The 12,925-nt window shown below is 62.6% G+C and overlaps 2 protein-coding genes across 2 annotated transcripts in view; one reads left to right on the top strand and one right to left on the bottom strand.

The window, feature by feature from the left end:
• Positions 1-2,505: 2,505 nt before the first annotated feature.
• LOC119090204 (ATP-binding cassette sub-family A member 2) overlaps positions 2,506-12,925 on the bottom strand; it is a 43,854-nt gene continuing 33,434 nt past the window's right edge. Inside the window, exons 27-38 of the mRNA XM_037212993.1 lie at positions 11,399-11,597; positions 11,094-11,212; positions 9,388-9,535; positions 8,505-8,616; positions 7,333-7,360; positions 7,211-7,259; positions 6,044-6,282; positions 5,557-5,725; positions 5,041-5,237; positions 3,896-3,995; positions 3,226-3,363; positions 2,506-2,782 (exon numbers count right to left, since the gene is read on the bottom strand). Coding sequence (XP_037068888.1) covers positions 2,636-2,782; positions 3,226-3,363; positions 3,896-3,995; positions 5,041-5,237; positions 5,557-5,725; positions 6,044-6,282; positions 7,211-7,259; positions 7,333-7,360; positions 8,505-8,616; positions 9,388-9,535; positions 11,094-11,212; positions 11,399-11,597 — 1,645 coding nt within the window. The 3' untranslated portion in view covers positions 2,506-2,635. The remainder of the gene's footprint in view (positions 2,783-3,225; positions 3,364-3,895; positions 3,996-5,040; positions 5,238-5,556; positions 5,726-6,043; positions 6,283-7,210; positions 7,260-7,332; positions 7,361-8,504; positions 8,617-9,387; positions 9,536-11,093; positions 11,213-11,398; positions 11,598-12,925) is intronic.
• On the top strand, positions 10,045-12,820 carry LOC119114800 (peroxidase-like). The gene has a single exon (XM_037238830.1). The coding sequence runs from the start codon at positions 10,113-10,115 to the stop codon at positions 12,594-12,596; it is 2,484 nt and encodes an 827-aa protein (XP_037094725.1). The 5' UTR covers positions 10,045-10,112; the 3' UTR covers positions 12,597-12,820.

Raw genomic sequence — 12,925 nt, 5'->3', positions numbered from 1 at the left:
CAGCGTGAAGGAAGGCGTGGCGTCGGAGGAGTGGTCCGGACAGCAGACGCCCCGCCCGACGGACGGCAGGCGGCAGACCCGCCGCTCCGAGGCCGACGCCTCCAGCTGCGAGACCACCGCCTCCGGGCAGGAGACGGGCTCGACGCAGCGGCAGGGCGCCGCGCGGCCGGCGGCGCACAGCGCCACCAGCGCGGCAAAGCATAGCAGCCAGCGCCGCATGATGAGCGCCGCCGCCGCCGCTGTCACTGGCGGAGCAGCCGCAGCTCCTGTGAGCGCGCCGGCCGGCTCCGGCCGTGTGGGCACGCTGGCATTTGGGCAGGCGGATGCGAATAGCCCCTCCCCAAACGACCAGTGACATTTTGAGTGAAGGCTGGGGCTCTGCGCAGTCCTGGGCAGGCTCGCTGACCGACGGCTCTGCGGAGGACCTCTCAAGGATTTGGTTGGGTTTGACAGAAACGCGGCGCTGTTTGTTCGGACGTTTGCCACTGTCCGTGACTAAGACTGTCACACCGTCTGTGTATATAAGCAGAGGCCTGACAGTGTGTGGCGCAGATCGTGACCATTGTCCTGCTATGCAACCACGGGCTGCGATGGAAATGGGGGCTTCGACCACACAAGTAAAGATCAAATCCCCGTTTTGACATGCGGATGCCATTACGTGCACCTGAAAGCGCAAATATAGCTCACGAGCGGTGCATTCACGTGAAGCTGTACCTGAAGATCACGCATAAAACGTGTGCACTCGTGCCAAGTCCACGCTACGCATCGTGCGTGATTTCACATCGCGTCGTTTGTAACACTGCTTCGAAATAACGGTCACTTTTATCAACTGAGCTCAGTCAATGAAACGACGATGAAAAAAAACGAAACAATGGATTGTATATTAACGTATCCGTTGCATCAGTGCCCTGACGACCTGCCGAAGCGCAGCTCACGAACCATGAGCCCTTCGCTCAGCCAGAGCCCAGCACCAGCTTGTCCGAGTCTGTCGACCTGTCTGAGTCTCCTCGCCCTGCTGACAAGCGCGCTCGACATTTCGGAGGCGTCGGCCAGCGTACCGACCATGACATCACCTGTCGCGACCCTACGATGGCGCGAGGGCAGGCGGGGTGGGCTCTGTCCGTCGCGTCGGCCGTACAGCGCCATGAGACGAGCTGCGCTCAGGGGGCGGACCCGCGGGAAGGGGGGGGGGGGGGGGGCACTATCAATCCAGCCAGGGGAAGCCACGTCAGCGCCGGGCAGCCGCATGGAAGCGCACGCAGAATGCGCGCATGGAGAGGACCGAGCGCTTCACGCGATGCTCGGCTCAACGGCATGACTGATGCGTGGAAGACCTGCGCGTTCCTCTGCAGTCACGTAGGCGTGCAAACTACTCGTCACACCGCGCCCGCATGTACAGCCATCCCCCGCCGCGCGTGAGATGCGGGACAGCGAGGGGGAGGGGAGGGGGGGGGGGGGGCAAGGAGCACACATCGAGCGTCACCGCAGGCCGGAACGTGACGAAACGCATCCAGTCGGACAGCCATGTATTCACGATGATTAAGCAACAGAGACGACTGACGGGAGCACGTATTGTTACAATGGAGAGCAGGAAGACCTGCGGTGTAAACGAGCATAACAATAGTCAATACAATAGTGACAAACTATATATATATATATATATATATATATATATATATATATATATATATATATATATATGTATATATATATATATATATGTATATATATATATATATATATATATATATATATATGTATATATATGTATGCATATATATATATATATATATATATATATATATATATATATATATATATATGCATTGCACAATATATTTATATACATATATGTATATAGGCGTAATGCATACGACTTACATCCCATGCATGCACACGCACAGACCAAATAAATCGATATCATTATGTATAACTGGTCCCTGACAATGAATCGAAGCGTGAAGGATCATGTGACGCGTGTGATGGCCCCTATCTAGAGTGTTGCAGTCTAAGTCACTGCAAAGAGAAGACACCGCCGTACCGCTCAGTGCGCCGCCCTCCTACCCCCACGAATGAGACATTCTCGACAGGAGCCGGCCAGTCCGGTGGGCGGCGGCCCTCGGGACCGGCCGGCCACGCAGGCCTCGCAGCGCCGCACGCGGGGAGCCGGCGCCGTCACGCGCCGCCCGCCCGCTGCTCTGATGCCCGCGGTGAGCGACCTCAACATATCCAGCCGTATCCCCACACAGACAGACGTGTGGCACACCGGGCGTTTTTTGCAACGACTCTGTTCTCAAATGCCTATATTGATATTCGAGACGCACCGACACCAAACAGCAAGAAAGTAAAGCCCGTCACTTTGGTTGAACCGTTCGATAGATATGACGAAAACATCACAACCGTAAAGCGTGTAGCGAAGCCCATACGCGTTTGCCAGTCTAAGGAGGCGATGCCAGCACCATATGTTGACAGGCCCCAGGCTACTCCTAACATGCTACGAAAAAGGCCACTGCATTGTGGCGCCATAGACTGGCTGCTCGGCGACCCAACAAACGGTCTCAGACCGCTGGTTGACGTTTGTCCGTCTTCTTATCCAGTGACGTCACCCAAAGACCTTCCCGGAGCCCTTGTGACGTCACAGTCGGACTGTCAGCAGTCTCGGGGCGGGCGGCGGCTCGAGGTCTTTGCAGACGACCCGGTCATCGAGAGGCTCACCGGGCGCCACCAGCCTCTCCTCCGGGCCTGGACACTCGCTCTGGTGTCGGGCCAGACTGACGAACACCTGACGGTGGCCGCCGAGGCGGGGTCAGCGGCGGCAGGGCGGGCGGAGGGACATGACACCGTCCGTGAGAAGACAGTGGCACCACGGCGCCGTGAAACGCCATCAGCGGGCGGGCATGACCGGCACGACGTAAGAGCACGCACCAACTAGAGCCGCAAACATCCCCGCTACCGCAGGTCAGGTTCTGCCGGCACGACGCAAGAGCACACACCAACCGGAGCCGCAAACATCCCCGCTACCGCAGGTCAGGTTCTGCCGGCACGACGGCGCAGATCGCGCCGTCGTGCTGCCTCACACGGCCGCCACCGGCGCGTCGGCGGCCTCGAGACGTCCGTGGGGCGGCCGGGTCCGCCGCCCGCGACACCCGCCCCCCCTCCCCCCCCCCCCCCCCCGTCACCCGCCACCTCACGCCGCGGCCGGCGCGCCGCGACGCGCTGACTCACGCTGTCGAGCGTGTTCTGCGAGACGTAGTAGTCGTCAATGCGCAGCTGGGCGGCCAGCCGCTCCAGCCGGCGCAGCACCTCGCCGAGTGGCGCCGCGTCAGAGCCCAGCTCGTACGTCCACACGTTCAGATGGCACTCCTGACGGCGCGCGGCGGCGGCGCGGTCAACACAGCGGCCAGCCGAGCGGTGGGAACGGGACGATCAGTCGGTGAGGGCGGTGGTTCTAGGCTGGCCGGGCGGTGGGAACGGGATGATGTCAGTCGGCGAGGGCGGTGCTTCTAGGCTGGCCGGGCGGTGGGGACGGGACGATCAGGCCGCGGGGGCGGTGCTTCTAGGCTGGCCAGGCGGTGGGGACGGGACGATCAGGCGGCGGGGGCGGTGCTTCTAGGCTGGTCTAGGCTGGCCGGGCGACCGTCCTTGGCCGGTCAGCACGGGTGTCAGGCCGTGACAGTGACGTCACCCGTCACTTTGTCAGCGATAAACTGAGCTGTTAGTGCACCCGCACGTAAAACTGCTCACACTCTAATTGTGTGTGTGTGTAAAACTGCTCACGCTCTCATCACTTCAGCTAAGCGAACACCAGGGTCCGAACATCCAGCTGAGGGGACAAACATCGGCGCAGGAGCCGGCCGGTCGTCGCCATGTCTCGCGAGGGCGGCGGACCACCCACCTTGAGCCGCGAGAACGGCAGACAGGCCTTGACGCGCCGGTCGACGGCGTCCGGGTCAGCCTCGCCGCTGCGGATCGTGACCGTGTAGCCGTCGCCGAACCTGGAGGGGGCCGGCGCCGGGTGTCACGTCCGACAGAGCGACACGGCACCGAGCGGGGTCCCCTGGCGATGGGGCGGGAATTCGGACCACGGACTGCCGAGCATATGCTCTCTGACAACTGGTGTCAGCGCCCCTGACCGCTTATGGCACAACATGCCAACAACAATACCAACGCGAGGTGATCAACTGCGCCAATTCGTAAGACCGCAAGGCGTTGATTTGCATTTCAGCTCATCGAGCTCAGTGAACTCTCAGGATTCTGCTCCGGCGCCCGTGCTTGCCCTCGACACTTCTTTAAGTGCCACTGGCTGACTTTCATCGGCATGACCCGTCACCGAGACCCTGTCACCGCGGTCTGACCTAAACCCAGACATCTCACCGCCTCAGTGTCTGACCTGTCCCGCCGCCCCCGTGTCTGACCTGTCCCGCCGCCTCAGAGTGCGACCTGTCCCGCCGCGTCAGTGTCTGACCTGTCCCGCCGCGTCAGTGTCTGACCTGTCTCACCGCCTCAGTGTCTGACCTGTCTCACCGCCCCAGTGTCTGACCTGTCCCGCCGCCCCAGTGTCTGACCTGTCCCGCCGCCCCAGTGTCTAGCCTGTCCCGCCGCCCCAGTGCCTGACCTGTCCCGCCGCCCCAGTGTCTAGCCTGTCCTGCTGCCCCAGTGTCTGACCTGTCCCACCGCCCCAGTGTCTAGCCTGTCCTGCTGCCCCAGTGTCTGACCTGTCCCGCCGTCCCAGTGTCTGACCTGTCCCGCCACCCCAGTGTCTGACCTGTCCCGCCGCCTCAGTGTCTGACCTGTCCCGCCGTCCCAGTGTCTGACCTGTCCCGCCGTCCCAGTGTCTGACCTGTCCCGCCGTCCCAGTGTCTGACCTGTCCCGCCGTCCCAGTGTCTGACCTGTCCCGCCGTCCCAGTGTCTGACCTGTCCCGCCGCCCCAGTATCTGACCTGTCCTGCCGCCTCAGAGTGCGACCTGTCCCGCCGTCCCAGTGTCTGACCTGTCCCGCCGTCCCAGTGTCTGACCTGTCCCGCCGTCCCAGTGTCTGACCTGTTGCGCAGGTGCTGCGGACTGCCGAGGCAGCGCAGTCGGCCGTTCACCATGACGGCCAGCCGGGTACAGAGGGCCTCACACTCCTCCATGCTGTGGGAGGTGAGCAGCACGGAGCGGCCGGCCGCCACCAGCCGGCGCACCAGCTCCCAGAGGTAGCGACGCGACGCCGGGTCCATGCCCGTGGTCGGCTCGTCCTGCGGAGGCGGCGACACCGGGTCACGCGACGCGCAGCATCACGTGGGATGGAGGCGCGGCAAAACGAGCGCTGGACGGGGTCATCCGCAGCAGCCACCAGGAGCGGCGGACTTCTGGACATGGTGACACGGAGATATCGTCAAACACGCCGGCCGCCAGTCACGTAAGGACTGCAGGCTGAAGCTGGACGTATCGCCACGCCTGGATGACGTGATGACGAAGACGATGACGACCGCGGACTTCAGGGCGCAATGAATACCAACGCCGCGTTTGCCGATCGCTGGACGGGCCGACCGGAGGGCAGCCTCCGCCACTGACCAGCAGCACCAGCCGCGGCGCGCCCACCAGAGCCAGGGCCGTGGACAGCTTGCGCTTGTTGCCGCCGCTGAGGACGGCGGCCGGCCGCCGGGCGTACACGACCAGGCCCAGCTGCCGGAGCAGGCGGTCCACCTCCAACCGCAGCCGGGCTGGGGGCACGCCGCGGATCCTGCCGACGGTCACAGCAGGTCACGGGTCAGGCCAGACATCCAGGGGCGGGATCCATCGAGGAAGGGCTAGTAGCAGGGGCATTGGATCAGGGTCAGTGTTGACTTCTGGACGAGTGACGGAAGACCATAAGCCTTCGCATTTTTATACCAAGGCCTTGCCGCATGGAATGCACACGCCTAGCACAACAGGGGCAAGGAGACTGATCTAGAGCAAAAACACAGAAAGCTTTTCTTAGAACCTGAGAGAATGCCAACATTCATGGACATCGCGACAGGTCGACTTTCATCCTCGTCACGGTGCGGCCTCTGTTACCCACATGGCGTAGACGGTGAGGTGTTCAGAGACGGTCATCTCTCCATGGAGCGCGTCGTGCTGCGGACAGTAGCCCATCTCGCTCAGCGCCGTGTCCAGCTCCTGGCGAAGGCTGACATCTCGCGAGTGATCGCCGCACTGTAGCTTAACCAATGCGTCGCCAGACGTCACCGACTTGTCACCCGTCAGCATACGGAAGGTGGACGTTTTTCCCGCGCCGTTGACGCCCAGCAGCCCGAAACACTGCAACGGCAGCGCTACCTGTCACACGGGTTGGTAACAACTGAAGTATTTACAGCTTCGCTACGGCAATACAAACCAGTGATACAGAAGTAACAGGACGTGGAAATGCTGCCAAAGATGGCAGAAGGTGGAGATGAAAGGAACTATAATTTTCATAAATTTCGACCATGCAACAGCATTCACTCACTTATAAGCTCGTCCGAGGTTGGGACGGAGGGTGGCGACCTCTCCAAGCCCATCCCCCATTTCCAACCCCAGTACAGATGGGGCGGGCACTGCGACCGGGTTCAATGCCTGCACCCGTCTACCCCTACCCCTCATTTCTCTCCCCTGGGGGCGGCCAAAGTGCTTACTGATTTAACGGTCTGGCGTCCAAATACTTCGTTATAGTTTGCAGGCCCAGAGCCCGGTTTGGCCTCCACCTGAGTCACCAAATTTTCCATCCAAAGATCCGATGGCATAACCCTGTTCTAAACTTTACCAGTTACCACTAAGCACTGAATCCTGGCTACCAGAGCAACAGCCAAAGGGGGAGGGGTTTCGGGGAAGAGGCACCTTGGACCCGGTTTTTCGTTTTTCACCACAGCGGGATTCCGATAGAAACTAGAAATAGGCGTGGTGCGTATTCACCGAGCTCCGGACCCCTGCCTCAATGAAATCCTGGCCAAGCTCTGCTGGTGACAGCCCGAGTGATACATGAAAACTGCGAAGCGTGCCACCAACTTAATACGTCGAAATCCCTGCACATGCTCTCCCTATCTAACTTCGTCTTCGCCAAAACTGCCGTGAGGCAAACAACACCTCCATCTGCGAGCCTCCGTAAAGAGGAGCAGAAGCGACACGTGTTCGCCACACTGATCTTGGGCAAACATCCACGCGAACGCCTGACCACGGCCGGCCGGCGACCGCCCGCTGCCCGTCCCCCCACCTCGCCCGGGGCGACGCCGAAGCAGAGCTGGTCCACGGCTGTGCCGGCGACCGCCCGCTGCCCGTCCTCCCACCTCGCCCGGGGCGACGCCGAAGCAGAGCTGGTCCACGGCTGTGCCGGCGCCGCGGTACACCTTGGTCAGCGGTCGAGCTTCAGCACGGTCGCCGTCGGCGGCGCCACCGACAACACGACCGCCGCTCGGCCGCCACGTCCCGGTCCTCCGGCTCCAGCGGCTCCTCGGCCGGCGGCGACGACAGCCCTCTGGCGGTGGAGACGGACGCGGGTCACGGTGTGCCATGCGAAGACAGCGGGACAGACGGACGGCCGACGCCGGCTGATGTTCAATATGCAATGTATCCAGGTCACCGCGATCAGCCTGCTTTCAGGTGGGAGTCTGTCTAACGTTCGATGTGTCCGTTTTATGTCAGCTGACACTTGGGGCACTACCCTTAATAACAGCTGCATTGAAAGCCAAATGGGTCAAGTAAGAGAAGCGCCAACAGAAAGATAACGTCCGGACAACATCCCCAACATATCCCTGAACTGCTTGACCAGCGAGATGACACAGTTGTCTGTGCCGCCGCTGGCACGCCCGGCCGGTGGGAGCGGCGGCCGCCACTGGCCGGTCCTCAGCCGTCGGTCGGAGCGCCTACCTGCGGCGGCGCCAATACAGCGGCCCCAGCTGACACACCCGGCCGGTGGGAGCGGCGGCCGCCGCTGGCCGCTCCTCAGCCGTCGGTCGGAGCGCCTACCTGCGGCGGCGCCAGCACAGCGGCCGCCGCTGACACACCCGGCCGGTGGGAGCGGCGGCCGCCGCTGGCCGCTCCTCAGCCGCCGGTCGGAGCGCCTACCTGCGGCGGCGCCAGCGCAGCGGCCGCAGCTCCAGCAGCAGCGTCACGGCCACGCCCACGGCCGCCGTCACAGCCATGGCTGTCACGTAACGCAGCGACAGCCCCATGGAGAGCGGCGACAAGATCCGAGCCGTCTTGCCTGGACGGCGGGGGAAGAAGAGGAGGTCAGGACGCCGGCCCAGGCGGCCGGCGGGCGGACGGGCAGGACACGGGCGCGACGCGAGCACCACCCGCGCACGGCCAACCAGCATCGCAGCGGGGCGTCTCTGAGCTAAAAAGTTGCTCATACTGGACTGCGTGATGTAACCACTTGAGGGTAAGGCATGGCGACAGTCGGGCACGCTTACGCAAAAATACGACTCCACGTAGACCGAGCTTGCCAGAAAATAAGCCTTGCACAGCGCACAAAATGCACCATGCACACAGCAATAACAACAAAGTACCTGTCTTCACCAGGAAGTCGTTATGGTATTGATTGTAGGCAATCTCGAGCAGGCCACGACCTAGACAGTAGTTCGGCAGCACCAGGAAGACGGACTTCATCGCATTGACCGCCTGAAGAGGACACAGGCAGTCATACGTCAGGGCGGCCCGTGTCATCAGCACCCAGCGCCGCTGGCTGGCGGTGCTGGTCCGGCTGGTCCCAGCGCACGGCGCTGATATTCTGCTGATTGGCACGTCCTTGGCCCCAATCGCAATGAAACGCAACTGAATGGCCCGCAGTAGATTACCCACCAACCCTTAAGTCATGCTGTCCACGTTGTCAGATTGATGTACTGTGCGGCCAGACATCTCCACAATCCTGTCTAGCCAGTGCTCTGGCCCGTAACCCAGCAAACTGCGCGATAGAAATGTGCAAACCTGTACAAGCAGTGCCAGTGTATTCCACCAATCAATCACGTTCAGCAAATGCAGGTTCAAAAAGACGAGCACATAGGAACTCCAAAACACAGACACATCAAACTGCAGTGTCTGAGCCGGGCAAGCTTACTTGAAGTGACATCTTCACACGGATAACGATACATCGCTCCACTACAACTGAGCCTAATCCTACACTCCCCACTCTCAGAGGCTGGCACTTGCATCCGCCGACCGAGCCCGAGCACTGCCGGGCCTCTCAGCCGCGAGGCCCAAAAATGCATTTAAGGGGACGGATCTGAGCACCCTCCCAGCCTTCTCAGTCGACAAAGGAAACAAGGTCTGGCCCCGTCCTTCCCACGCGTCCCTCAGTCTAGCCCACACGAGAGGCGCCGCTGCCTTCCCCATCACCAGAGCCACAACCTGACCCGCCGATGTGGCCACTGTGACCCTTGTGACCCTTCTGACCTGCTGGTCCTCGATACTCTCGAACAAGGAGGTGGTGAGCAGCGCGGCGGCGCCCAGGAACAGGTTGAACATAACCACGGCGATGTAGGCCGAGCCCGGCTCGCGGAACAGGAACGACGCCGGGTACATCAGAGGCGTCATCGACCACCTGGGGCGGGGGTTCGGTCACACACCAGGTCAGAGGTACAGGCTGGCGCCGGCCCAACCAGCCAAACACGGCAGGCAATGTTGACAGCTTTGAAAGCAGATGAGAACCTCGGTCAGGGCTTGTGCCATCGATGCCGTGTTAAGTCATGGCGTGCAACAGGCAATACGCTTTTTGGCGGGGCGTTAAAGCACGGCGTTATTGTTTCCTGATGCACTAGTATGCTGATGCAATCCACTGCATCTCTCTGACGTAAGTGACTGTGCTGGCACAGCACGGCCTACAATGCTGCCGAGAGCCCAAACTGTCGAGAACAAGCAGGCCTTGCGCTCAACTGACGTCTACCGACAAAGCAGTCACGCGCCGGCCCGCTTTTGTTCATCGGCCTTTGAGTCCCAAATGTCAAAACACGCTGCCAGCGGCCGAGCTGCCACCTCTGACCAGCCGCCGCCCACACACCGCAGGTGACGTGTCATGGCGACCAACCGGGACCGGCCAGTCCGCCGCCAACCGGCGAGCCACGAGCTGCGAGCAGCTCCAGGAGCCCGCCCTGCCGCCCGCCTCCGTCCCCCGCTCAGCTATGGCGCGCTGGCTGCTCTGCCTGACGGCGGCGCTGTGCGCCGTCGGCCGCGCGGCGTCCTGCCGCTGCGTAGACCCCGTCTCCTGCCCGGGGGCGCTGGCCTCGCGGCCGCGGCACTGCAGGCTGCCGTCCGGTGGGCCGGGCGTCTGCTGTCCCTTCCTCGCGCCTCCGGGCTCCGCCAACGGCGCCCGGTCGGCGTTCTCGTTCTCGGCGCCGTCGCTGCACAGCCAGACACTGCTCCCGGCTAACGTGGGGTCGGGCCGCTCGGCGCTGGACGGGGCCTCGCTGCCGGAGGGTGCGCGCCGCTTCCTGCAGGCGTTCGACCTGGACACGGCCGACACGGGCCCGATCCGGCCCAGCGCGGCGGCGGCGGCTTCCCGGCCGACGTTCTTCAGGCCCGACGGGACGCGGCCCGCCGCCGCCGCCGCGGGGCCGCGCGTGTCATTCTCGACGGTGGCGCCGGCGCCGGCCGCCCGCACGCCGGCTAGCGGCACGACACGCGTCAATTTCCTGAACGCGCGCACCTCCTCGCGCTCTCAGCGGCGAGGCGGCGCCGCGCTGCGGGCGCTGCAGCAGGTACAGGCCAGGGCGAGGCGCGCACCGACAGCGGCCGGCGTCAGCCCCAGCGCCCGCCCACCTCGCAGCCGCAGCTTTTTCCTCAACGACGGTCAAACAAACCGGTTCAACTTCCAAGACGTGTTCCGGCCGTTTACGACGCCCGCCCCCCAAACGCAGCGCGTCCCCGACTGCACTCCGGAGCCGGCCATCAGCTGCTCCTCCTCGGCCAAGTACCGCACCATCAACGGCCAGTGCAATAACCTGGGTCAACCGCGATGGGGCAGCCACTTCCGCGGGCTGCGGCGCCTCTTCGACAGCACGTACGACGACGGCGTGTTCGCGGCCCGCAGCCTGTCGGCGGCCGGCGGCCCGCTCAAGTCGTCCCGAAAGGTCAGCGCGGCGGTGTTCAACGTGGACAACAACCCGGCGCCGATCTTCACCATGTCCGTGGTGACTTTCGGCCAGTTCATGGACCACGACCTGTCCATCTCGCCCATCTTCCAGCGCGAGGGACCCGACGGCAAACTGTCGCCGATCGAGTGCTGTGACAACAATGGCCTCGAGCTGCCGGCCAGCCTCAAGCATCCGCAGTGTCTGCCCATCTCCGTGCCCGCCTCCGACCCCTTCTACAAACAGTACAAGATCCGCTGCATGAACTTCGTGCGCAGCATCCCGGCGCCCGACCCGCTGTGTCGGCCGCGGCCAGCCACGCAGATCAACGAGCTCACCGGCTGGATGGACTGCTCGCAGGTGTACGGCACCACGGACGAGAAGGCCCACGAGCTGCGGGCCTTCAAGGCCGGCCTGTTGAAGACGAGCGCCGGCAACCTGCTGCCGCGCGAGATACCCCAGCCGGCCACCAACTGCACCGGCCGCGTCTGCTTCATCGCCGGAGACGAGCGCGTCAACGAGAACACGCTGCTCACGCTGTTCCACACGGTGTTTGTGCGCGAGCACAACCGCGTGGCGCGTGAGCTGGCGAAACACCACAGATGGACCGACGAGACTCTATACCAGGAGGCGCGCCGGATCGTGATCGGCCAGTGGCAGCACATCGCCTACCACGAGTGGCTGCCAAGCATCGTCGGTTTCGCGTACGCGCACTCGGTCGGTCTGACCGGCTACCAGCCGAACGCCTACGTCCCGTCCCTCAACCCCGACGTCAGCAATGAGTTCTCGGCGGCCGGCTTCCGGCTGCACTCGATGGTGCAGGGCGTGATCGATCTGGTCTCCAGGATCGGCTCCATCAACCGCCGGCTCCAGCTCACCGACAACTTCTTCCAGCCGGACTCGCTGGTGGTGTCCAAAGTCTTCGCGGAGATGGCGCGTGGCCTCACGCGCCAGCAGCCACAGACGTACGACCGCAGGTTCGAGCGAGCCATCCACGGCAACCTGTTCAAAGTGGGCCCCGTCGGCCTGGACCTGATGGCGCTCAACATTCACCGGGGTCGCGACCACGGCATCCCCACCTACGCCACGGTGGCGGCCCGCTGTCACAACATCCAAATCTCCGACTGGTCCCATCTGCTGACGCTGCTGACGGCCCAGGACGTGGCGCGTCTGAAGCGCAGCTATCACCACTGGCGCGACATCGACCTGTTTGTCGGCATCAACACGGAGCGGCCGGCGCCCGGTGCGCTAGTCGGCCCCACGGCGCGCTGTCTGATCACCGACCAGTTCCTGCGCGCCCGCTATGGCGACCGTTTCTTCTACGACCAGGCCGGCCAGCGGGGCAGCTTCACCACCGCTCAGCTGCGCGAGATACGCAAGGCCAGCTGGGCTCGCTTGCTGTGCGACAACGTGGGACGTGGCTTTGACGCCGTCCAGCCGCTGGCCTTCATCAAGCCCATCAACTTCCATGGCCTGAACCCGGTGGTTAGCTGCAGATCGCCGCGCATACAGCGGCTCGACCTGTCCAAATTCTGAGACCAATGTTAGAGGCTAACATGTCTTCAGGGCCGTTCCCGTTCCTCCTGACGTGTGTGCGCAGAGCGCGTTTAGTGCTTAAGTTAGGGACACCGCACCCAGTGCCGTCCTCGGCCGGGAATTACATTTTCCGTTCAGTTTGTCACAACCTCTTGCCATATGGATTAATAACAAGTCATCCAAGACATGCGATGTGGCGCAGTGGGCTATCAATTAAACGCCTTATCTGAATCACGGTATTCACAATTACCCTCCGCGTGCTCCACGCGACATGCGTAAGGCATTGAGCTAGCGTTCCAAAGCCCTCGCCGTTAGACTACGCAGCTTTA

Source organism: Pollicipes pollicipes, unplaced genomic scaffold (assembly GCF_011947565.3).
Source record: "Pollicipes pollicipes isolate AB1234 unplaced genomic scaffold, Ppol_2.1 Scaffold_3087;HRSCAF=3621_pilon_pilon_pilon, whole genome shotgun sequence".
In the NCBI taxonomy this organism is placed as follows: Eukaryota; Metazoa; Arthropoda; class Thecostraca; order Pollicipedomorpha; family Pollicipedidae; genus Pollicipes; species Pollicipes pollicipes.
Note: the sequence above shows the minus strand (reverse complement) of the source record. Positions and strands in the feature narration are given on the sequence as shown.